This window comes from Fukomys damarensis, unplaced genomic scaffold (genome assembly GCF_012274545.1).
Source record: "Fukomys damarensis isolate Sample0158 unplaced genomic scaffold, DMR_v1.0_HiC HiC_scaffold_39, whole genome shotgun sequence".
Classification (NCBI taxonomy): Eukaryota; Metazoa; Chordata; class Mammalia; order Rodentia; family Bathyergidae; genus Fukomys; species Fukomys damarensis.
Genome location: NW_022900951.1, coordinates 2,679,761 through 2,704,525, shown reverse-complemented (window position 1 = coordinate 2,704,525; position 24,765 = coordinate 2,679,761). Strand labels below are relative to the sequence as shown.

Sequence of the window (24,765 nt, the reverse complement as noted above, 5' to 3'; positions counted from 1 at the left end):
CTTTCTTTTCTACTCCCCTGGTACTTTAAGGGGAGGTAGGCAAGCAGGATATGGATTTCTTGCGCTTTCCATCTGTTAGGAACACGTACAATGTACAGCGATATTTGCATTCAGTTAAGCAGCAAACTTAATTCTTAACGATTTCTCTTCAAGTCGGTGCATACTGCGTACATCAACACGTACAATTTTCTGGCAGTAATTTCTTAGATTTGCCACTGAAGGAACAATGAAAGAAAAGTTGGCTGTACGGATACCAGAATTAACCTGTTACTATGGTTTTGTTTCTTCCTGAAGCTATTCCAATATCATAAAACGCTTTGGGCAAGAGCTCCACGTCTGGATTCTATTACAGATGACATCTTTGTTCCATTTCCATTGTTAGTCGCTTTGGCTTGTCTAGTTCTCTGCTGGCTAAAACTTCCAATCTTTATCACTATGGATTTGGAATGCCAAAAATCATGAAGGAGAAAGTTCTAACAAAAGGAGATATCAGTTTGTTGGTTCAGCACACATTTGCATGTGTCTAAACTTATAAAACAAGGAAACTAGGAAAACACAGAACAAAACTGCCCTTCAAAGAAATTTTGACTTACTGCAGTGATACAGTTTGAACATCTGTAAGAACAGGATGCGTAAATAAGAGACAGTGATAAGTACATAAAGTGCATGTATTGATCCAGATACTCAAAAAATGTAAATATCCATCCTATGATGAGACTGGCTTAGCCCCAGTTGCCTTTAACTGGAACAAAGTCTGTAACAGCAGCAAATTAAAGTAGGAGAGGAGAGTCTTCAGTCCAGGTGATGCATTCACAGTGAGCTATATCCCCAGTGCTTTTTATTTTTTATTTTGAGACACGTTTACCCTTAAGTCATTGAGTTGCCCAGGCCGGGCTAAAAGTTGTGATTCTCCCGCCTCAGCCTCCCAGAGTTCCGGCATGACAGTCTCACACCAGACTATCAGGCTTTAAGTCCTTTTAAATTCCTAACATTTGTGGTGATTAGATCAAAAGCAATCACTTTTTGTTTACTATTTGTTATTTAATGATGGTAGTTTTTTTAATGCACAATATGTAAGTAATTCATACTCTTTACTGATGGTTTCATTATTTTTCTTTCAATTTTATGATATTCCTATGTGAGTAGCTTCCAAAAAACATTGGTTTCCCCCTCATAGGTAACCAAAATGATGGTGCTTTTAAGAAAATATGCCTCCATTTTAAGGGAAAAGGAGCACAATTACTTTGATCAATAAATAACAAATCTGGGCAAGTAAGTTATACACATCTGTTGTCTTACTTTCCAATTCTGGGATACAACAATTTACACCCAAAACTTTTTTTTTCCCAAAATTTTTTTTTTTTTTTTTTTTTGTACTGGGGATTAAACTCATGTCCTTGTGCTTGCAAGGCAGGCCATTGAACTGTTGAGCAAAATCCCTGGCCCCCTACACCCAAAACTTTAAGGAAAGGTTGATTTTAACTCCTAAAGTGCATGGTTGGCTGCTCCAATGGTCTCAGAGAGTTCAGTCCATGGTCGGCTGCTCCAGTGGTCTCAGGCAGATAAGTCCATGGTTGGCTGCCCCAGTGGTCTCGGGGGTTGAGCGCATGGTTAGCTGCTCCAGTGGAATCAAGGGTTCAGCCCATGTTTGGCTGCTCCAGTGGTCTCAGTGTCTTCAGTCCGAGGTCGGCTGCTCCAAGGCAGGAACATCATGGTGGATGAAGAAAAGTCGCTCACATCATGGCAGCCAGTAAACAGAGAGAAGGGAGGACCTGTGGAAAGGTGCTTGCCCTTCCAGGTCACACCCCAGTGACCACCTCCAACCACAGCCCAGCTCCTACACCGCATTCAGCTCTTAACTCAAAAGTGAATGAGTCCATGCAGAAGAACAAAGCCCCCAGGATCCCATAACCATGAAATTTTCGAGTAGCTAAAAATTTGCTGGCAGAGAGTAGGCTTTGAGTGAAGACATTCAGAAGGAACAAGGATATCAAGAAGTCATGAACTTAAACGTGCAAATGAAGTAACATCACCGACGCTTTGTAAAACATCAGTTGGAAAATGTAAGGTGATCTTTGCTCTTTTAGAGTGGAATTCTGTACACCTGAGTTCAATCATCAGTCGGTTAAGAGAATTGTCAATGCAATCACTGGTTACCATGTGGCTCTGGCTGGGTTTCCGTGAGCTGACAGAGTTCTTCCTAGTTGCAGATTCTTGCCACAGTGGGAAAAATGAATCTCTTCCAACTTCAGAACAAAATACCAGGTGGCAGGGGAAAAAAAAAAGCAGAACAAGGAGAAAAAGCAGAACACGATTTAGAATTCTTAACTGTGGAACTTGGGCTCTTTCGTGGCAACTAGTTCACTCACCGTCAACTTATTAGAGATACAGATTAGTAGGTCCTTGCTCCAGGAGAAGCGTCGGGATTCTGAAATCTGAATTCTGTTTCCCAAGCCCTCCTGGTGACATGGGTGTCTGAGGAAAACTTTGAGAGGCACTGCCCAGCAAGACAATTTACTTCATCCCTGTTCTTCAGAAGCCAAAGTTCTAGTGACTAGGAAAGGATTTTACATGGGAAGAGATGTAGCCATGGTTTGTACTTGCCTTGTCCTTACAAGAGAATGTCTCAGAGTTTGCTTTGTATTTCTAGTTACCCGGACATACATATGCATATATGTGTTTATTCTTACATATGTTTAATCCATGTGCCTACACACTTCCTCAAAACTACCTCATTATGAGGTGAAGTCGTATTCCTTAGAAGACTCCCAGGTATTTAGGATGAACCCTGAGAATAGGAAACAAGTATCTTCCAAGCCAATCTATGGGGTAGGTAGCTTGTAGCCAAGAAGGTGGAAAATAAAATGACTTGTATGACTATAATCTATTACAAATCATAAGTCATCCGTGCATTTAAGCCAGGATGCACAAAATATCAGGGAGAGAGGGGACACTCCCTTTGCACTGTACCGATAAAATAAGGTAAAATTCAAAAAGAAATTCACCAGTGACACATTGAATTACCTACCGAGGCTGGGTATTCCTCAAAGGCTCTGTTAGAGATTTGTTTCATGTGATGATGTGCCTTGAAGCACAGAGAAGAAGTGTGAGAGGGTAGGGTGTCGCCGTGCAAAGAAAATAGGGTCTTTCTTGGAAACTGAATGTTAGGCTTGGTGTCAGAGGCGATATCTGCTGAAAATGAGCTGTGATTTCGGGTTCAGCCAATTCGTGCAGTCGGAGAGGCCTCTTGGCTGAGGGGAAGGTTTCAGGAGCATGGGAGATTTTCCATGCTTTGGAATCAGTCTCGATAATTGCGGTGCGTCTGTCCCCAGCGTCTCCCTGATTAAACATGACTCACAGCTGATTTGCATATGGTCAGGCAGAATACAAATCTCCAAGAGCAATAACAAAAAATGATGATGATTAAAACCTGAAGAAGCTGGTGCTCGCTCAACGTGGTCATCATCCAAGCCTGTAATCCCAGCGTTCCAGTAGGCTGAGGCAGGAGGGTTACAAATTTGAGCCCTACCTGGTCAGTTTATCAAGATCCTGCCTCAGAATGAATGGGAATATATTCCTATCTCTCCTGCCCTGCCTCTCTCTCTCCCTCTCCCTCTCCCCGTATCTTGTTATCAATGCTAATATTGAGTCAGGGAGAAGCAGCTTTTTGTCCTGAGAGAATTTTTAGAAACGAGAGAGAACATACCTTCTTTGGGGTCTCTATTTTTAGCTCTAATTTAGTCTGTGAGGTGAGGAGACCTTGGGACTTCTCACAGTTATGAAGTGATTCTTTGCTGTGTGTGCGGCTGTGAGCTGAAATCAGAAAAAATGATGAAATATTTATAAATATGTAAATATATTTATGTGTATTTAACTCGAAGATCTTGTAAACTGACATAATTATCCGAATATGTAACAGTTAATTATACATACTTGATGAATGAATATGAAGACATACACACTTAGCTGGTTCGAGGTGCATTTCTTATATAAAAAATTTAGTTGATTAAATAAACCAATTCACTCTCCTTTAATCGTGGTGGTTATACGTTGGGATGAAGCTACACAGACAGTTGATAAACAGCACGAAAAGGAGACTGAGAAAGAGGTAGGGCACATATATAATGCATTTATTCATCTATTTATAAATTTATTTATTAGTACTGTGGATTTGACCCAGGACCTTTGCACATGCTAGGCAAATGCCCCACACCTGAGCTACCCTCTCTGCCCCTGATGGCCACTTAAACCTCACATTGCACAGGCTTCTTTTCCCCCTTATTTTAATTTTAAATCAACACCTAACTATTGTCCGTATTTATGGAGTGAAACGTGACATTCCACTTTTTGTACGCAGTGTATATTGGTGCAATCATAGCCAAACCTTTAGGCCAGCGACTTCCTGTAGGAGTTAATTGCAAGTCCTGTGTCCGAGGAGCACTGCAGTGAATGAAGTACCCCCGTGCTCATAAGTGCTACAAAGTACAGCAGATGCAGAGCTTGTATCCAGAATATAAAAAAAAGTCTCTCCCAAGTCAGCGGTAAGGGCAACAAGCTATCAGCAGAACAGCACAGCTCTCAGTACGTGAACACCCTGGTATCAGGTGGGTCACCTGGTTGTTCAGTTTGATGATGTGAGAGATACAGAGAGAACCAGCAAAGAACTCTTCCGGAGTGTCTGGCTGGGCCATGGGGCTGGGACCCTGGGGACTAGATGTGGTCCCTGGCCCTTCCCTCTTGGCCTCGTCCCCTGTTCTGTGCTCCCTGGCTGCCATGAATTGGGCATCTGCTCTCCAGCACTACCTTATACCATGATGTTTCTGCCTCAGAAGAACCAGCCAATAGTGGACTGAGCCACTGAAACCATGAGTCAGTCTCGGACTGAACCCTCTGAAGCCACAAGCCAAGATTAATCTTTCTCCGATAAATTGTATATGTCAGTCTGTTTTATTTTTCCATCAACCAAAACCCGACGAATCCATGAGGTGAGAGGAATCATTGTCGGTGTGACCTAGAGAGGGGATGGGAGTGATTTTTCACGTACCATTTGGGTTCGGTGTAGTAAACCATGTCCTGATAAAAAGGGGCACAGAGAAGACCTCAGGCGCAAAACAGAGGCCAGATAGAGGAGGACACTATGCCGCTGCCAGTGACGATAGAAAATAGGGCCTTGAGTCCAGGAATTTGGGCAGCCTTTGGGGTCCAGAGAAGAGGACCCACGTTCTCTCTTATTCCCATTTAGGAGGGATTTTCCTGGTCTGACTTCACTAACTTTGCAGGTGAACCAAGAACCGGATACCTAATCAAAACAGTGTGTTGTGAATGAACGGACTCCAAAAGGAACTATGAAAAGTGTTCAGTATTAACTGTATATATTCCTGTACCAGTCATGTTTCTCTCCATGCATTTTACAGAATCCTAAATGACATGCAGATAGGCAAGGTATAGTTTATGCTTTATAAGTATCATTTCAGAGCAAAAATATAAATTCCATTAAATAATTTTTAAAAAATTTTTATTAGAAGAAAATTTAAATGTACTCATGCCCACCCCATTTTGTTTTTTCTGTGAGTTTGCAAAATGCCAGTGAACCAGGTTTGGAGACACACATCTATAATTCCAGCGCTCTAAGAGGCTAAGACAGGAGGGTCTCCGCTCGGAGACCAACCTGAGCAAATCAGTTAGACTCTGTCCTGAAGAACAGAAAGGAAGACGGTTCAAGATGTAGTTTGGAGTCAAAGTCCTGGGATCAATCCCCATACAATAAAAGATCATAGAAAGCGGGGGGGAGTTAATTTTCAAAATTAAAACAATAAAATGAAAGTTAAAAACGGGCTGGGGATGTAGCTCAGTGTGAATGCTTAGGATTCAAACTCTAGTACCTACATAAGTAAATTATAATTAATTAAAAATTAATTGATCAGTACAATTAGAAACCATGGAAATCCACTCAAATATTATAAATTTCCCTCCACATTTACCCCACACGTGACATCTCCTAAAAACCGGTCGGGTGAATGTTGATGTAAATTTCACACCACGAGTAAAAACGACGATATGTTTTCAATTTTGTTTTTTCTCCCTCTCGGTTTTACAACTCTTAAGTAAATTCACCGAGTGCCCGCACATGCATTAATTTCAGGCAAGGGAAACTTTCACAGACAGCACGAAGTGCATTCTTCACAATCCAGTCCCAGAGCCTATGATCTTTGAACATCATCTGCATAATCGTGAGGCTGGAAGCTGATTAACAGCTGCAGTTTATGTTATTTCAGGTTATTGGAGGGACACGGGCCGATCCACAGCATTGCCCCTGAAATGAAGGACACCAGTCCAGGGGGCAGCATTGTCCCCATATCCCCTGGCAGGCAGCACACTGTTTATCTTAGTGTCAGAACTCAATTGAGTTCCCCGATCTCCACCATCAGATGAGCACTCTTGTGCTGTCCATTTCACACGTGGGAAAAGCGAGGCTTGGAAATCTTCTTTTCCACGACCAAAGCTTGAGATGCCAAAGACTGAGATGCGAAGACGGATACCGAGATGCAATCTACCGAGGCCCTTAACGTGCAGGTGTAAGTGGAACAGTACGCCCTCGGGTAAAGCATTAACGGTGCGGGCAGGATGGAAACAAGCAGGGATTTTTTCAGCAGGGTTTCCTTAGATACAGGACTGGAAAAGATCTCCGCAGAGCACAGTTCCGAAATCCATCTGCAGGGGGCGCTGTGCTGTAGGGCCGCAGTGCAACCCGGAGAGCCAGGAGATCTCAAGGCAAATTTGGAAAAGGCAGGCAGCTCTGCACAGAGGACCCTAGACGTAGCAGAACGCACGTAAGAAATATATATGCGCCTGCCAAGCGTACCCTGCAGGGAGGTAACAAGTCGCGTGGAAAGCTTGAGACGGTGAGGTGTGGCCACACGGAAAGGCCCTTCCGGTCCCACAAATAAGTTTGTATTTTTACAGCACACGTGGGAGAGAGCGGGGAGAGGAGGCATTGCGGCTGCTGAGGGAGTTAAAAGGTTGATAGTGTAGTTCAGTAGTTGGCGGCTTGCATGGCATGCATTACACCTGGGTTCTCATCCCCAGTGTTGCAAAAGAAAAACCAAAAAGTAAAAAAGTCCAAGGACGTGGGGGAGGGTAAGAAAGGAGGGAAGAGGAAAAAAAGACAAAGCAAGAAAGAAAGAACACAGGAGAGGAGAAAAACAAGGAAACAATGAAAAAAAAGAAGAAAGAAAAAAGAAAATGGGAAAAAGGAAAAGACATTGGGAACAGAATGAGACAGAAGTGACGTGTATAAAGTCTCTACACCCACACACCTCGAGGTAGCCAGAATTCCGCGTTGCATTTCTTGCCTTATTTTATACCTTATACATCTGTTTTATGACATCAACACAAAAGCATCATGCTGTGCGCAATATTCACCAGTGCGATGCCTTCTCCCGAGACATATGGATATTCCTTACGACCTCTGCCCACCGAATTCATTCACCACATCTGTTCACAGAGCATGAATTTGTTGAATTTGTTTTGCTTTGAGAATTAAATTGCAGGTGAATTGCAGATCCAGGGCTGCTATTTTGACATATTAGGGCAATGACTTCTGTAGAAGATACTTAGAGACCTATAGCTGCCCAGCCTAAGCATCCAGGATTGATGTTCAGGATTTGTGTGCATCCTTTCATAATCAGGAGTCACTGCTTGTATGGCTGATATGGTTGGGGGAAACCCAAAACATGTGGCCATGAAGTGGACCGGACTTGGAAAATGACAGCTTTTAGGTCAGGGTGTGGGATTTGTCTCCTTTCTTTGCCAGCTTTTGGAAAAGAAGAGCTGCTCTAATGGCAATAAAGGAGGAATGGCAAGATTTAAACAAATGTGGGTGGAAAAGTATTAGGAGGAAGTGACCCAAAGCATGACAGATGGGACACACCAGCTACTCCAGAGGCTGAGGCAGGAGGATGAATAATTTCCAGCCCAGCCAGGATAACTTAGAGAGACCTGGTCTCCAAATTGAAATAGGGAAGGAAGGAAGGAAGGAAGGAAGGAAGGAAGGAAGGAAGGAAGGAAGGAAGGAAGGAAGGAAGGGTGGGAGGGAGGCGGGTCACGGATATAGCTCTGTCTAAAGGCCCCTCAGTTCAGCCTCCAGCAAAACAGAAAGAAAAAGAAAAGAAAAAGAATTTAAGTTGGCCGAAGAGATTCGCTACACGGCTGGCCTCACATTTCCTCACTTGGAAACTCATGTGTTAATTACCTTCAAATAACAACATGTACTGTACAATAAACAGAATTTTAAAAATTATTATTTCTATGGTTTCTATTGTGTCTTATGTTATTTCTAGTATTCGCTCAGTGTCAGATTCGGGGTGGGTATAGTCTTAGCTGAAACCTTCCCAACATTTTCAGTCGCCTGAGAGACAGGGAGCTGGGGAGCTGATAATAGTGCGTGAAAAGAGCACAGGTGAGACCTGAAAGGTAATTAATATGGTCCAACATTGGGTAACCTGTGCATTGCAAGCCTTGGGTCTGCACCATTATTCCGTAGACTGTGCTGGTGGGGAGAAGTAGATTTGAGCAACATCTGTGTGGCAACTTGAGAAGAGAGAAGTATTCCTCCTTTGGTTAGTAAGTGAAAAATCCTAATAAATCCATCCATGAAATCCTTAAAATGGGAAGGATGAATTTCACTCATCCTTAAGCATCAGGCCTGTATCATTTAAATGTCTAATTTTTCTAAGTTGTCAGTGGTGGCTCCAACCTTTAATCACAGTGCTGTGAGGCTGAGGCAGGGGGCTCTCCATGAGTTCGAGGTCAGCCTGAGCTACATACTGAGTTTAAAACCGGCCTGAACTACACCAGGAGACCCTCTCTCCAGATAAACAAGTTCCCAATGATGAATGTCATTGTATTGTATACCTAAAATGTACTTAGTGGGAAAAGATTAAAATGAAACAAATATCAATCAATCAGTCAGTCAATCCATGAAAGCTTCCGTTTGGTTCCATCCTATATAAATGATTTTGTCAAAGCCTAAATGGTTCTGGTCACAAAATGGGCTTCACCTTGCAGTAAATGTGCTCATGATCGACTTCTGGAAAACAACCTAGCATGAGTCCGGATGTGTATCCGTTTGACTCATTTTCCTACTTCTTATACTGCTCCTGTGAGTCTTATGACACAGATTCCCTCTTGGGGCTCTTCTGTACAGCTCCGAAAGGCTTTCACTGAAATATTCCCGCCTGGGCTTTGCGCCTTAAATTGTTCATATTTGCACATGTTTGTGTGGGTAAACACGTGCACACACACATGTGCACACACAGTTATACACGCGTATCACACACATGCAGCAGCTCTAGCTGAACGCGCCCACACCCATGGAAATTATGGCTCCCATTTTGAAGCATCTTCTCTACAAGACCTGTGAAGGAAATCTCGTGAACTCAGCCCACTTCCTGTCTGCATTTTTCCGGTCCTGTTTGTCACCTTGGAGTTCCCCGTGAATGCTAGCATCTGTGCAGCTGTTTGCCTGCATGTCTTTCAATAGACTAGTTTGAGACTTTTGTCGCCTAAGGGTGTGGGGGTTACACATCTCCAAGCTGCATTTCCGGACGGTGAACCTCACATGCCAACTATTCCATCGGCGGACAGGCTTAGTGTGTTTGGGACAGAAAGTATACTTCCTGTCGCAAACCTATGACTTTACACAGCCCTTTGTCTTCTTCCGCTAGTGTATCAAGGATATGCCTTTAAAGTTAAGTCTTCCTGATTCATGTCACTCAAACTCATGGCCTTCAGGTGCATCCATTTTCCTACAGTTGACTCGCTTGTCCTTTTTCATGGCAGAGTAGTGTCCCACGGTGTGCAAACACCACATTTTCTTTGTCCATTCACCTGCTGATGGTCATAGAGGCTACTTTCCAAATTTACCTGCTGTGAGTTGTGCTGCTATGAACATGGGTGTGCAGGGATGACAGTGATAGGATGTCTTTATTTCTTTTGGGAACATACCTAGAAACCAGAATACCTGGAGAAGACAGAATTTCTGTTTTCAATTATTAGGGGAATCCCCACCCTGATTTTTTCTGAGCTTGTACCAGTTTACAAGTCCACCAATAATGTAGGAGTGCAGGCTTTGCCCCTTAGCCTCCCGGGCATTTGTTATGATTTGTTTTCTTTTAAAATTGGTATGTTGTAGGTACGCTACATGATGCCTTTCAGCATTGGGAATTTGTACCTTGGCATGATGGACCTTGGTTCTTATTTTTCCCCATTCCCCTGCCCTCCCTTCACCCCTCCACTCTTTCCCGTTTACACTTTGTTTCCATTTTTTTCTTTTCTTGTATTATTTTCTTTTCCCTTCGTTCCTTTCCCAACTCCTCCCACCTCCCCTCCCCCGTTGGATCTTTTCTTCCTATTTCACACAGTCTTTTATACATTTTGATCCTCATTTACACTTTCAGTTTCTCCCAGCAGAGAAACTGTTCAGTATTTACATGTGTGTCCTATTTATTTCACTTGAGAGCATCACCTCAGTGTGCGTCCTATGAGCTATAAATGACTTCAGTTTCCCATTCTTTATGGCTCAGTAGTATGCCATTTTATCCTTTTAAAAACTCACACATTTTCCTTATCCAGTCTCCAGTTGATGGACTGCTGGGCTGGTTTTGCTTTCTGGGTGACCATTCTTTCTGCTGAGTTAAAATCTCCTTGATTTCACGTAGATGCATCCAGCTTCGGTTGGATACAGCGATGCCAACAGCTTGATAATTCTGTATCTTTGGAAAATAAGCATTTTTTTCCTCTGACCCACACTTACTACCATGTTTGTCATCTTCCCCACATCTCAAGTCTGATTCACACCAAGCACCGCGCTCCGCGGCTCGGAACCTGAATGCTAACAACTGCAAAGAAAAGAAAATCGTTCTCTTTCCTCCCGTACCAGAGATGTAACTGCATCTGGTAGATGCTTTAAGTTTTAAAAAGAGAAGAAAAAGAGACAAAGCTAGAGTGTAGCTCAGTGGAAGAAGACTGTTTGCCTCACTTTATCACAGTCTTGAGTCTGAGCCCCTGCGTGGCCAAGCAAAAACGAAGGGGGGAAAAAGGAAAATCTTTCAATAGTTCAGTTAATGAAGATTCCATAGCAAAAACTGTGGAGACACCAGTTTCCCACAGCACCACATTTACCTTTTTTTTCCCTCCAAATTTAAACATGCAAGCACTGGTTTCCGTGGCCAACATGTTTACTCTTTGGAAGGAATTCAGCATCACAATGACCCACCTCACAGGTGCAGGAGTAAGGGATACTTCTTAACCTGCAGCAGCTTTACAGTTGGAGCCGTCGAATTTTACTAGGGGCTGGGGAGGACTATGATACCATAAAGACTCAGGATTGACATCGGATTGCAGATTTCCCTCTCTTTTGCAGAATTCAAATTAGCAATTAGATCCTTCTTCCACTAGCGTAGAGAAGGGAAGAGGGGAGTAAAGAAAAGAGTTCAACACAGATTCGTTTTGCCAGAAGGGTACCGGACCCTTTGGCACAAACCCCGTCTTTCTTCCAAGGGGGAAGACAACTCTGTCTTAGAGTCACTACAGGGCACTGACTTTGGGGTGACCAAACACCTATCTACTTAGCACGTGTGTGGGGGTGTCCCCTCCAAATCAGGAGTTGTGTTCTGAGCGCAGAAGAGGGAGGATTCGTGCTGTGTGCCGAACGTTTTGGGCATGAATCGGTAATCAGTGATTGCTAATCGAATAAGGGCTGGGGAGAGTGAATTCTCGACTCTTGGAAATCACAGCTCATCCTACATGCATTTGCTTCGAGGAAGGAAGGAGGCTGGACCCACGGGATTCATTTACAATGCACCATTCTGTGGCTGTGTTGTAAGAAACGGGGGTTGGCAGCCCGGCCTGAGCTTTGGAATTTTTATTGCGTTTTGTGAACCAAAAGTCGTGTGGGGCTTTCTTCTGAGCCACCCGTTCATTTGTGATCTCTGGCTTGGATCGCTGAAAATCGAGAAATGCTTCCAAGAGAAGCTCGTTGGCTTTCTTGGTCCTCAGCCCCATCCTTGACTTACTTGGTTTTAGGATTTGGAAGCTGGTGGCCTGTATGTAGATTCCTGAAATTCATCTAGTTGGGGTGGCAATGTGATTCCAAGAGAGAATCTTTGGATTTATGCTATGCAGGAGCTCAGAGGGGGGTCATCTTCATACAAATTTGACCTGGAGTTGATCATGACTTCAACAGTTCTTTTTCTGAGGTCCAAAGGATTGAATGCAGAGCCTTCACACTAAACTGCATCCTGGCCTTTTTTAAATTTTTTGTTTGTTTCTTTGTTTTGAGGGAGGGTCTCACTTTGTTCCTAAGTTGTCCGGTTCGAGCATGAGCTTGGGATCCTCCTGCCTCAGCCTCCCAGAGTGCTGGGAGCACAGGATATATGCCACTCTGCTCAATGAATGAGGAAACCTCTCTTGGGTGGAACACGTGGAAATTGGGGAAAATGTAATCATGCAGAAAGAAAAATTCTGAGGGAGCATTCACACCTTGGGTGAAACTAAGTTGGTTGGCTTAGAGAAAACTCCTTGCCTAACCACCAGTGCGTGGTGTTGGGCATTAGGTTAGGGGGTTGCACTGGCTTCTGGGTGAGATTATGGAATAGTACGTGAGGGTCTGAAACACCAACATATTCTCTAAATAACAAGAAAAGGCGGGAAGCACTTGTCTAGTGCGTGCCAGGCCTCGGGTTCCACCTCCAGCTCAAGAAAAAAGAGGCAGAGGCGTTTGGAGGGAGAGATGGGTAGGAATTTAACTTCAGATGGGATTCTAAGATGCCTGTCATTTACTGTGACACATAAGCAACAAAAGGAGTTATTTTCAAATCTTACCCACTCAATGGAACAAACTCGACCTATGTTATTTTTGCACACATACACACCCTTTCTCAGACTTCCTCACCCTACAAGCATTATTTTTCCCCTTGAAAATTTTCCTGGAGGAGCCTGTTCCATTTTCCTTTTTTTTTTTTTTTCCTGAGAAAATGAAACTGTGAGCAAAAAAAAAAAAGAGAGAGCTTGGTTCTTGGGGTACTGGAGATTGGACCCACCGCCTTCATGCATGCTAGGCAATTTATAACATATGTTCTACTATTGTACTGTAAAGATTTTAGACCACTTTTGTCCTCTATTTTTTATTTTATTTTTCATTTAATTGATTTTTTTTTCTTTTTGGGATTTGGGATTTGAACTCAGGACCTTTGAGCTACGCTAAATCCTCAGCCCCTGTCCTCCGTTGCAGCCACGTGCGTTCCCATAAGGGAGGTATTTTATTATAATTCCAAAAGGAATGCTCACTGGGGTGTATGTGTAATATAATTCTGCTCTGAAGAATTTACCTGCAAGGTTGTTTCTATCGATGGGGTGGCAGGGCAGAGAGGGAACGGACAGGTGAGAAAGAGTTAAGACACCTTTACAAAGAGGGGAGAGAGCTGGTGAAGTGCTTCTCGGTGTTTATACCTAGCTCACCCAGGGTTGTGATTTTGCTCGTTTTTATTTGTGGTGCTGGATTTGACCCAAGTCCTCAGGCATGTTAGGCATGTGCTCTACCACTGCGCTACATGTTCAACCCTGGGTCCTTTTTATTTTTATTTTTTTTTTTTTTGCAGGGTTTTTAAGCACCGGGGACCAGGCGGCGAAAGGTAACTACGGACTCTTGGACCAGATCCAAGCCTTGCGGTGGATCGAGGAGAACGTGGGAGCTTTTGGTGGTGACCCCAAGAGAGTGACCATCTTTGGGTCTGGGGCCGGAGCCTCCTGTGTCAGTCTGCTGACTTTGTCGCACTATTCAGAAGGTAACCGGCCTGCCCTGGGGTGGGGCTGCAGACTCAAACAGGAGCCCTGCCCTGAGCTCCGCTAAGATCACCCCGAGTTGCAGGGCGGGATTGGGAACCTGAACAAAAAATCCTATCCGCTGCATTCCACAATCTCTGTTCTTCCCACCTCACTTTCCCTGGCCTGTGGTACTGGGCAGGGAACCCAGGGCCTCTGGCTGGGTAGCCAAACGCTCAACCGGCAAATTACATCCCAGGTCTTTAATTCACTGTTTTTATTTCTTTGCTGTCTTGGAGCTCAAACCCAGAGCTCTCACACTGAGCCCATTCTTTAAATTTTCAAATCGGATCTCTCTAAATTGCCAGGGTGGAGCTCATACTTGAGATACTTTTGCTTCAGCCTCCCAAAGTGCTGGGACTGCGGGCATCTTCCTATGTTCCTTCACTCCAGACTATAACTTGCTTGTGTGTGTGTGTGTGTGTGTTTGTGTGTGTGTTTGTGTGCACCAGGGATTGAACTTAGGACCTTGCACTTGAGAGGCAGGTCCAGGCCCACTGAACTAAATCCCCCCAATTTAAATTTAGAACGATAAGATATTAGTTACGATGACAGAGTGACTTCTTTAGAAACCCGTATGTGATAGTTTCTTTTTTCCATTCTCCCATCGTTTGGTCCATCTTAAGCTTTGTTAGCATCTATGGTAAAGCTGAAGGAAATGCAGTCCCCGCTTGCAGTCGCCTGGAAAGTGATTCCAATGCACAGTAAGGGAGTGAAGGGCCTCAGGCCTTCCAATTCCTGTCCAAGATGGTGCACGTATCCTGTGAGCCCGGGTACACTCGGTCTTAAGCTTCAAGTCATTTCTTGGTGACTTTCAGTACGGAGCACAGTGCCTGCGCCATTGAGGCAGGGGATCTATCGCCATGTCCGGTTCAGAGACTAAAGGCGTTAAAATTCTCTGCGTACGCCGGACAGAGCTCTCCGCACCTGTCCTCCTCCGAGCAGGAGTAAATCAGTGAGCGCAGAACCCACCCCCCCGGGGGGAACCAGAAGGAAAACCCCTCTGTTGGCAGTGCAAGCACATCCCACGGGCAGCTTTAGTCCTAGAGTTTATAGACATTTCTCTATCGGGCCATTTCTGGGCATCTTCTGAAAGAAAATATATTTTCATGTTTACTCTTATTAGCCCATGTTTGCAGTACACGATAAATTCCTCATGGTACGTGTAGAGAACAATCCTCAATATTTTGACATCCTCCCCGATCTGGTCTCCTCCGTCTCTCCCTCGCTTGGCTTCCTTCCGGTTTACAAAAGATCTGCCTCTCTCATACTTTTTCTCTCTCTCTCTCTCCCTTTATGTAGACCAAAAAAACGTACTAGTGCGGAATAAGCAGGAGCAAAGAGAAACACATTCAAGAACTCACGGAGAGTGACTCAGGGAAATAGTGAGCAGCCGGCCCAGCCCAGCATTCCTGTGTCGGGTCTTCCCCAGCTGTTTCTGAGGGTCCAAGTGGAGACCAAGTGTACCTGTCCCCACGGCAAGGGAGGCTGCAGGCTGTCACACGAGAGACTCAAAAGAGAAGTCACAAGAAGTGAAAGAGAGCCTTTTTATTTTTGTGTACCAGAGGTCAAACTCTGGACCTTATGCTTGCAAAGCAGGCAGCGGCCTCTACTGAGCTAAATCCCTTGCCCCCAAGGCGAGGCATTTTATAGGCAGAGGTGGAAAGAAGTCCATAGGTACATTTTTGGTTGTTTTTGTTTTATTCGGTACTGGAAATGGAACCCGGGGCTTTTCTACTACTGGAGAGCTCCAGCCCCAGCCCCTTCTGATTTTATTTTTTAGGAGGGGTTCTTTAAATTCCCTCAGCTGACCTTGGGATCCTCCTGCATCAGGACACTGAGTAGCTGGGATTAGAAGCAAGCACCACCAGAGTCTTTAAGAGTGGATGCTGTTATGGTCTGTGATCCTTTCACATTCTTCTCTTGGCTTTTTGTAACAGTTTGGACTAGTTTCTGGTGATGTGTGTCCCTGGATTATTTTTTTAAAAGATGCAATCAATGATTTTTTTTTTTCTTTCTCTGGTATCTGAATTTCTGGATTCTTTCTTTTGCCGCACCCATTGTGCATCAGACTGAAAATTCCACCAGGCTGTTTTGAGGGGAAAGGGACGTGAAAATTATGAGGACTAGGCATGTTTTGTATCTGTTCCCTATACAGAATCCAGATAGATCGTGTACCACAAACATATGGAAGTAAAGAGCAAAAAATCAACCATAAAAACTTATTGAAAGTGGGTCAGAAATATGGAACCAGTTTAAGAATATAACAGGGGACAGGGACATAGCTCACTGGCACCACCCCTGCCTGACCAGCGCAAGGCCCTGAGTTTGATTCCTGGCACCAAATAAAATAAAATAAAAAAGATAAAACAAAAAGCACGAAGATCCGATGGATGAACCATGCCTCATCTAAATTCCAAACACATTTTTAAAAATTGTTGAGGGCCAGGGGTTTAGCTCAGTGGTTCCAACGCCTGCCCCACAAGCTCAAGGACCTGAGTTTGATCCCTGGTACCACCAAGGAAAAAAAAAGCAACCAAATAAAAATTGTTGAGATCCTTGTTCTGCCCTGCACACATAATCATGGTTCACTCTGTAAAAAGGAACCCAGGCCAGCTTCAGCTGTAATGAAATACAGGGAAGCCAAATTCCTTGGAGGGAGAAAGGTGGTGATTATTGGAATCAATGGGTTAGAGGTGACTACGGTCTGGGAAAGCCTTGCTGTTCTACATTTCTCCACGGAGCCCACAGAAAGCATCAAAATGCCCCTCGTGATAATGACAGTGACAGCGATACAAGGCCAGGTTTCTTGTCTTCAGAATTCTATTTCTACTTCTCTAGTCTCCTGAAATCAAAGCAAACATGGATAAAGCACACTTTTCAAAGACATCCATCCAACTGTTAGCATCTTGGCCAAAACATGAGAGGCAAAGCTGAAAGACTGCCCAGGGAGGGGTTAATACGGCCCAGTGAAGACTTAATCAAGGAAGCAGGGATTCAGGAATTGCTCCCAGAAGATAGGAGAGTTTGAAAAACACTTCAGAAAGCAGTTCCTAGATGGAGCAAGACTGGGCACAAAGGAACTCTAAGAAGCAGAAAAAAGGAGTTTGAAAAATAGTATTGTACTAGTTATTAGCACAGTGATTACGCTACCATAATTTCCGTTTTAAAGATTGAATGATGAAGGAATGGTTTCTCTTCAGTTTTTGTAGTAAATCCATGCTATGTCTGTAGGAGGCAAGTAGTGCTTTATTAATATCTATCCATCTATCACCTGTCTATCTATCACCTATCTTTCCATACATGGTGCACCGATTGTACCTTCAACTCTCATATCTACATGTCCAACATTTTATGTATGTATCTCTTTCCATGTTTCCAATATCAGCTACCTCTCTATTATCTATCCATCATCTGTCCTCTGTCCTTCCATATGTCATAAATCTTTTGTGTATTTATTCCCATCTGCATGCCCATCCTTTACGTATCTGTCTTCCAATGTTTCCTTTATCTATCTATCTCCTATCTATCGCACCATCTATCCTGCTATCTATCATCTCTCTAGTATCTATTTCTGCCAAATTTCTTCAATGAGTTGTGAGTAGAGAAAAAAAGAAACACCTTCTTCTGTCTCACACCACATTTCTAGTTCTGGTTGTTTTACCTTTTGATTGTTTCAGGCCAAATGATGACAGGATTCCTTTTAGGTGTTTTAAAGTACCAATCTTCATAGCCTGACACGTCAGAGCGGGTGAGCTTCTGAAAGCAATGATGCTAATGTGGGCTTTAATGTCACACTGAGCAAAGCCAGATAGATTTAACTTCCCCAGCTTGTGTGTCCCCTGTGGGCAATCTCCCAGACTTTAAAATCACATCTTCCTGATGGCAATCACATTTCCCACGCGCCTGCCTGCTTCCAGGACCTTTCCAGCCATCAGGGTGTCAATTACTGAACTCAGGGATGAGTGCTGCATTCTTTAGGGTTGGAGTCATGGGGAAATTCATGCAAAGGCAGGATAGGTTCCTCTTTTATCCTGTTTTATCCTGCAGCACAAACGTGCCACATCCCGATCTCAGAGAAAACTTTAAGACTTAAATCCACAGTTCCACTCCTCACCTTGCCCAGTACTCATCAAGTTTCTCGCTTCATGTTGACACTAAGAGACCAGAATAAAATACAGAAAATTCCCAATTGAAAATGAGTGCGATTTGGAAATAAATGACATACAGACATATATGTATTTTCGAATACTCAGTGTAAGATGCCCTTAAACTGTGCTCACTTGTGCAGCAAATACACTAAGATTTCTTCAAGCTGAGCTACTGATTTTGAATACGTAATGGAACAGGTCATCAAGTAATGAGCTAATTTTGATTGGAAAAGCAACAGCCCTAAATTCCCAATCTAAAATCAATGCCATGGGATTTTTCTTTCCCATCCCAGAGTTGTATGTGTTTTTTAGCTTCTATCTGCTGTCAATCCCTGGAGAACTTTTATTTTTTAAAAATTTTATTTATTTGGGGGGCGTTACCGGGGATCAGACTTGGGCCCTTGTGCTTGCGTGGCCAAAGCCCCGACCCCTCCGGAGAACTTTTAACATCATCCTGATACAAGGCATGTTATTAGAGAAAGGGGTGGGGTTGGGTTCGCTGGTGCTGAGAATTTTTTTTGCATGTGTGCTGGATTTGAAATCTACACGAGATTATGAAAGATTCACTAATTGCACTTGTTTTTATTGCTGCAGAAAAAGTCGATTGACCTTTGTTGTAAAACTGTGGTGGGTGTGTATTCATTCATGAATGCTGTGTTTTTCTATCTCCGTCTCTGTCTCTGTCTCCTCTGTCTCTACCTGTCACCATTTCTATCTCTCTGTGGAATGATAACATCTAGCAAAAGGAACTTCCAGGGAGAGAATCTTTTGTGCACCAAATGTGGATTCCAAACCTACAGCAAATGCTGAAATCAGAAATGAATTGCATGTTTTAATTCTGCCTATTCCGGTTGGTTCCTTTTACTGCTGTAAGAAAAATGTCAGCACGGTTTCATTTTCTAAACGCCGATGTGTGTGTATATCCATGCATCCATGTGAATATCTGTATTTGTGTGTGTGTGTGTGTGTGTGTGTGTGTGTGTGTGCAGAGTAACATCCCACAAAATGAGCGTCCAGCCCAAGGGGGGATGGGAAACACCAAGGGTCAGAGCAGCCCAGATAGAGCTGAATGCCTCTCCACGCGGAAACTCCCAACAATCGGAGCCTTCTTCCCGGTGAAAAGCTACTTTCCTGCCCCCTCCCCGCGGGTTTTCATTTGCATGTCCACAATTTTGCACCTGCAGGTCTGTTCCAGAAGGCCATCATCCAGAGCGGCACGGCCCTGTCCAGCTGGGCGGTGAACTACCAGCCTGCCAAATATACTCGGATGTTGGCAGATAAAGTGGGCTGCAACATGCTGGACACCACGGACATGGTGGAATGCCTGCGGAACAAGAACTACAAAGAACTCATTCAGCAGGCCATCACCCCCGCCACCTACCACATTGCCTTCGGGCCCGTCATCGACGGGGATGTCATCCCCGACGACCCCCAGATCCTCATGGAGCAGGGCGAGTTCCTCAACTACGACATCATGCTGGGGGTGAACCAGGGAGAGGGGCTGAAGTTCGTGGATGGCATGGTGGACAGCGAGGACGGTGTGACCCCCAACGACTTCGACTTCTCGGTGTCCAACTTCGTGGACAACCTCTACGGCTACCCCGAGGGCAAAGACACCTTGCGGGAGACCATCAAGTTCATGTACACGGACTGGGCTGACAAGGAGAACCCGGAAACTCGCCGGAAAACCCTGGTGGCCCTCTTCACCGACCACCAGTGGGTGGCCCCCGCGGTGGCCACCGCCGACCTCCACGCGCAGTACGGCTCGCCCACCTACTTCTACGCTTTCTACCACCACTGTCAGAGCGAAATGAAGCCCAGTTGGGCAGACTCGGCGCACGGGGACGAGGTCCCCTACGTCTTCGGCATCCCCATGATCGGCCCCACAGAGCTTTTCAGCTGTAACTTCTCCAAGAACGACGTGATGCTGAGTGCCGTGGTGATGACTTACTGGACCAATTTTGCCAAGACCGGGTATGTTCTCCTTTGGGTATCGTCCTGTTCCTTGCCTAGCTCGTGGCTCTTGTCCCTCAGTGGGATCAGCTTCCATTCACGGCTTGCACACACAAACATACACACACACACACACACACAACACTAATCACTCATTTTAAAAAAATATATATCCAACCACTATGGGAATCCATTTTTCGCAGTGCTGGGGATCGAACCCAGGACCACTTATGAGCTAAGGAAGGGGTCTGCCACGCAGCTGTTCCCTCAACCTGAAACTCATTTGGTTTTACTCCTAAATAGTTTTTTGTCACAAGGTTTTTTGATTCAAGGGCCAGGGATTCAGCTCAGTGGTTCCTCTGCCTGCCTTGCAAGCGCAAGGTCCTGAGATCGATTCACAGGACCACAAAAAACAAAAAAGAAGAAGAAATTTAAAATTTGATAGCTAGGAGCTGATTGAAAATTCTGCAGGTTCTTCTGTATGACTGTCACAAAGTTGACCAAGCTGACCGCAGAATTTCCAGTCTCGTTAGGACCCCGTTTCATTGGCTAAATAACAGGCTTACTGAGGTGCCAGTACCTCTTTGGATACTGCACTCGGTACACAGCCATAAGAATAAGCAAATCCCCTAACCCTTACACAGAAAGACTACTGTGTGTGTTTCTGCACACATGCATGGATAAATAACATATATGTCTTAATATTGGACATGTATGCAGATGCATGGGTGTATCTGCGTACATGTGCCCACATGCACACACACACACACACACACACACACACACACACACCAGCAAATTTATCCAGAACATTGGCACAACCCCTTATCTCACCGCTAATTGAGTTGAAATGATTCATTCAAGGTAAGTAGTGTCCGTGCAATTGTTACTTTGTACTGTTGGGGGCTAGGGAAAGGCGAGGAACATCTCTGTGGGCTCAGTTCTGACAAATCTTTTTTCCACATCGTTTTCCAGTATGGTTCTTTGAATTTGTAGATGTAGAAATTTCAGACACAAAGAACTGATTCTATGTTTAGGGACAGAGAGAGATAGAGACAAAGATAGATGTTAATTCATTAAAACAACAGAAACCTATATCCTTATATAATATATATCTTATATTTATAGATATATTTATTTATATATATCTTATATTTATAAATATGTCTGTATGCAAATCTATGCAGATATCTGCAAGTATATATGTGTATAATTATATATATGTGTGTATAATTATATATATATATATATATATGTAATTTATTGGCCTCAGTGTAGTAGAAAATATAAAAGAAGCAAAAGAAGCACATAAATGGGATCAACCTACATTCTACTAAGCACCTAACAATATACAGTTGAGAAATGAAACCCAATTATCTTAGGAGGCTACGAACAGAAGGCCACCTTTCCTGAATAACATAATTTTAAAAACTGATGAGGTCTCTGTCTCTTCCACCTCCCTGTCCTTTGCTAACTAACCTTGATCACCTTGTCCCAGATGGAAACTGGAGAGGCTCATGAGCCAGAATGATGGCAAATTTCCGTTTTGCCGAGGCAAATGTCGGAATCAGACAACTAGCAGCACTTCGGTCCCACGCGGTACTGCGGGGTGGCTTTGGGGATGCCAGAGTTCCAGTGCTGAGATTTTCAGCAAGCAAAATTTGTACAGTGTTTCTCATTTGGTCTTCTTTTTCTTTGACTTTCTTATTTCTTGACAAGGACTGATTTAATAGCATGGTCTTAACACAAATTTTATAGAGAGCCAGGGATTTAGTTCAGTGGTTCCATGCCTGGTTTCTGAATGCAAGGTCCTGAGTTCAATCCTCGGTAATGAAAAACAAAACAAAACAAAAATTAAAAAAACAGATAGAATGGGAAAAATATATCATAAGAACGCCAACCTTAGAAATGCCAGCTTTATACATCTGATCTAAGAAAAGCCACCAGAATGATAGGAGGGATGGAAGGTGGTGTAGACATGCAAGACTTATGGTTGCCCAGGAGACAAAATTTATTTCTTCAACCAAGAAATGAGGAAGCACAAGTTTTCAAAGTAATGCTTTTTGTTTAACTTCTTAGGGCTGCCTGAGAGGTCAAAAACTGTGGGTTATCAAAATGACCCAGCTCTGCCCCTCCCAGGCATCTTCCGAAAAGAATTAAGGACATCATCCTGCAGTGTTCCATGCAAACCCATGCTTATACCAAAAAGCTCATAGCAGCTGAACCTCGGAAGCAGCCTACATGTCCATCAACAGATGAATAGATAAAGAAAATGTAGTATTTGCCCACAGTGGAGTACTACTCTGCTGTGAAGAAGGATGAGCTGGAGTCATTTGTGGGAAACCGGATGTACTTTGAGATCACGATGTTAAGTCAAATCAGTCAGACCACAGGCTTTGATATCACATGTCTCCTTGCATATGAGGAAGCCAATGTACAAATGAACTAAAGAGTAAAATAAAAAGAAGATAACAGGGAACTTGGAGAGAGATCTTCTGCAAAAGGGAGAGGGGTCAAGAGCTGGAGGGACAGGTCAGGAAGAAGAGAAAAAAGAATTAAGATGTATTATGTACAGTAGATGCAACCAGCTCCACATGAGGCTTGCAATCTGTATTATAATATAAATAACACAGAAATGCAATGTTTACAAAATGGCAGAAAGTTACCATCTCACAGTGCAGGAAGCTACCAGGCCCACCACTCCCTCTTTACAAAAGAGGTCTGAGCTCATTTTAATGCTCTTGAGGGGACAGTTGCTTGCTCCTAGTTGGTTTCCTAGAAGAGAGACTTTCCATTGTTTACAACTGCACCCCAACTTGAGACAGTTCCCTTCTTGCTGTCCTCCACGTTCCTACTTCAAAAACCACACCCATCCTGTAGAAGGACATGCAATACTTCTCAATCCAAGACAGACTCCCCTTAACCTCTTACATCTACTGGGAGCCTAAATCAGTCTAAGATCACCTCCTGAGGTTAGGAGTTCAGTAAGCCTGCTTGGTGGTCGTTATTTTGTTTTTGGAGATGGTTTTGTTGTTCTCATTGTCACTCTTTGTTTTGTCAAAATGGGAGCTTGCTATGTACCTAAGGCTGGTCTTGAACTCACTATGTATTCCAACCTGACCTTGAACTCATGGTTCAGTCTCAGCCTCCTGAGGGCTGCAATGACAGGTTTGTGCCACCCAACCTGACAGGAGTTCAGTGTATCTTAATTTGAGGGGACTCCCAAATGAAGCCTACATACTGTAGGCAGGTCCATGCCTGATTTTTCCATGGGAACTAAGTCAGACTGGATTTTCATTCTCTAGAAACAGGATTTACATGATGGTTTCCCCTATGTGCTGCCCTGGTCTGCTCTGGGCTCCCTACATGAGAATCCACCTCTGTTATGGACTTCCTGTATCAATGACCAAGTACTTACTGTGTCAACAGCCATGTACTTCCTGTGTCAACAGCCATGCACTTCCTGTATCAATGGCCATGTACTTCCTGTGTGAACAGCTATGTACTTCTTGTACCAATAGCTACATACTTCCTGTATCAACCGCTTATCCAAACTTTCTTTAAAACACAAGCTTGTGTATGTGTGTGTCTTGCATGTTTTGAAAATGAGCTTTCTGTGAGTTACTGGAATGAGAAGCTAGCCTCATTCTTTGAAGCTTTAATGTAACAACTGCTAAAAATAGAGTGCAATCCAAACAAGACAAGAAATTGTCATTAGGTTTTTCTGATTGCTAAAGTCTCTGAGAATAAGAAGGAAAAGCAAAGGGGATGGATGGATGGATGGATGGATGGATAGTTGGAAGGAAAGACAGAAAAGAGGGAGGGAGAGAAGGGAAGAAAAATAGAGGGAAGACAAGAAGGAGAGAAGAGATGGCAATTCAGTCTGATTTCTCTTTGGAAGAAGTCAACGACAAGGTAATGATCTTTGTTAACGTCTTGAGTGTCCGTGGATTTTAATCAATCCTTTCACATCAGTGACCCTCAGTACAATTAATGTTCAGAAATGGGAAAGTCAGACTTCAGGAGCAATAAAAGGAGCATGTATCGGAATTTATTTTTAAATTTATGCCCAGTAATATAATCTTGACATCGTCAAGTGTTTTGTTTTGTTTTTCTTTTGATCGCTTTTAATGCAGAGTCTACTTTGCAGGTACTTCTGATTACTTTATATCACCGTTGCAACACCTTTGGAAACAAGAGAGAGAGAAAAAAGGCTGACAGGAAGTGCAGGCTAAATTGGATTCCTTTTCAGTAGTCCATGTTTTTAGTACAGAGTGATTACATTCTTCATGGGAAGTCGGTACATGTACATAACAGATTTTAATTCTTTTCATGTCCCCTCTTCTCCCTTCCGTCCAGAGTCTCCCTCCATCTCCCAGTCCCCTTCCCGGATGCTGAACGTGTAACTTCCTGTTTCCTAAAGTCTGTTTTTCACCCCACTTTTTCATCTACTTAATACTTTGGGTTCCTCATCCAAGAGAAACCATGCGGTAGTTAAGCTGTAGGTCTGATTTCTTGCATTTAACATTATAGGCTCAAGGCGCATCAATTTTCCTACAAATGATCAAAAGTCACTCTACACTAAATGGCCTTCCGGTGCCACCTGATGCCTGGGTTGAGGTACTGCACACCCTAGACACACATAAAAGTAACACCAGATAGTTTATTCTTACATTGCTTTTAAGTGTTAGGATATTTTTTTTTTTTTTGCACAAGGCATCTGATAGCCAGGCTCACTAATATTTTTTACAGAAATCAGAATATGTATCTAACAAATGAA

At 43.6% G+C, this 24,765-nt stretch overlaps 1 protein-coding gene across 12 annotated transcripts in view; it reads left to right on the top strand.

The window, feature by feature from the left end:
* The window catches only part of Nlgn4x (neuroligin 4 X-linked), a 350,731-nt gene that overhangs the window by 319,520 nt on the left and 6,446 nt on the right, over nt 1-24,765 (top strand). For all 12 annotated transcript variants that reach the window (XM_033760136.1, XM_033760134.1, XM_033760129.1 and 9 more), the window contains 2 exons: nt 13,659-13,844; nt 19,217-20,006. In XM_033760136.1, the coding sequence (XP_033616027.1) occupies nt 13,659-13,844; nt 19,217-20,006 (976 nt within the window). The remainder of the gene's footprint in view (nt 1-13,658; nt 13,845-19,216; nt 20,007-24,765) is intronic.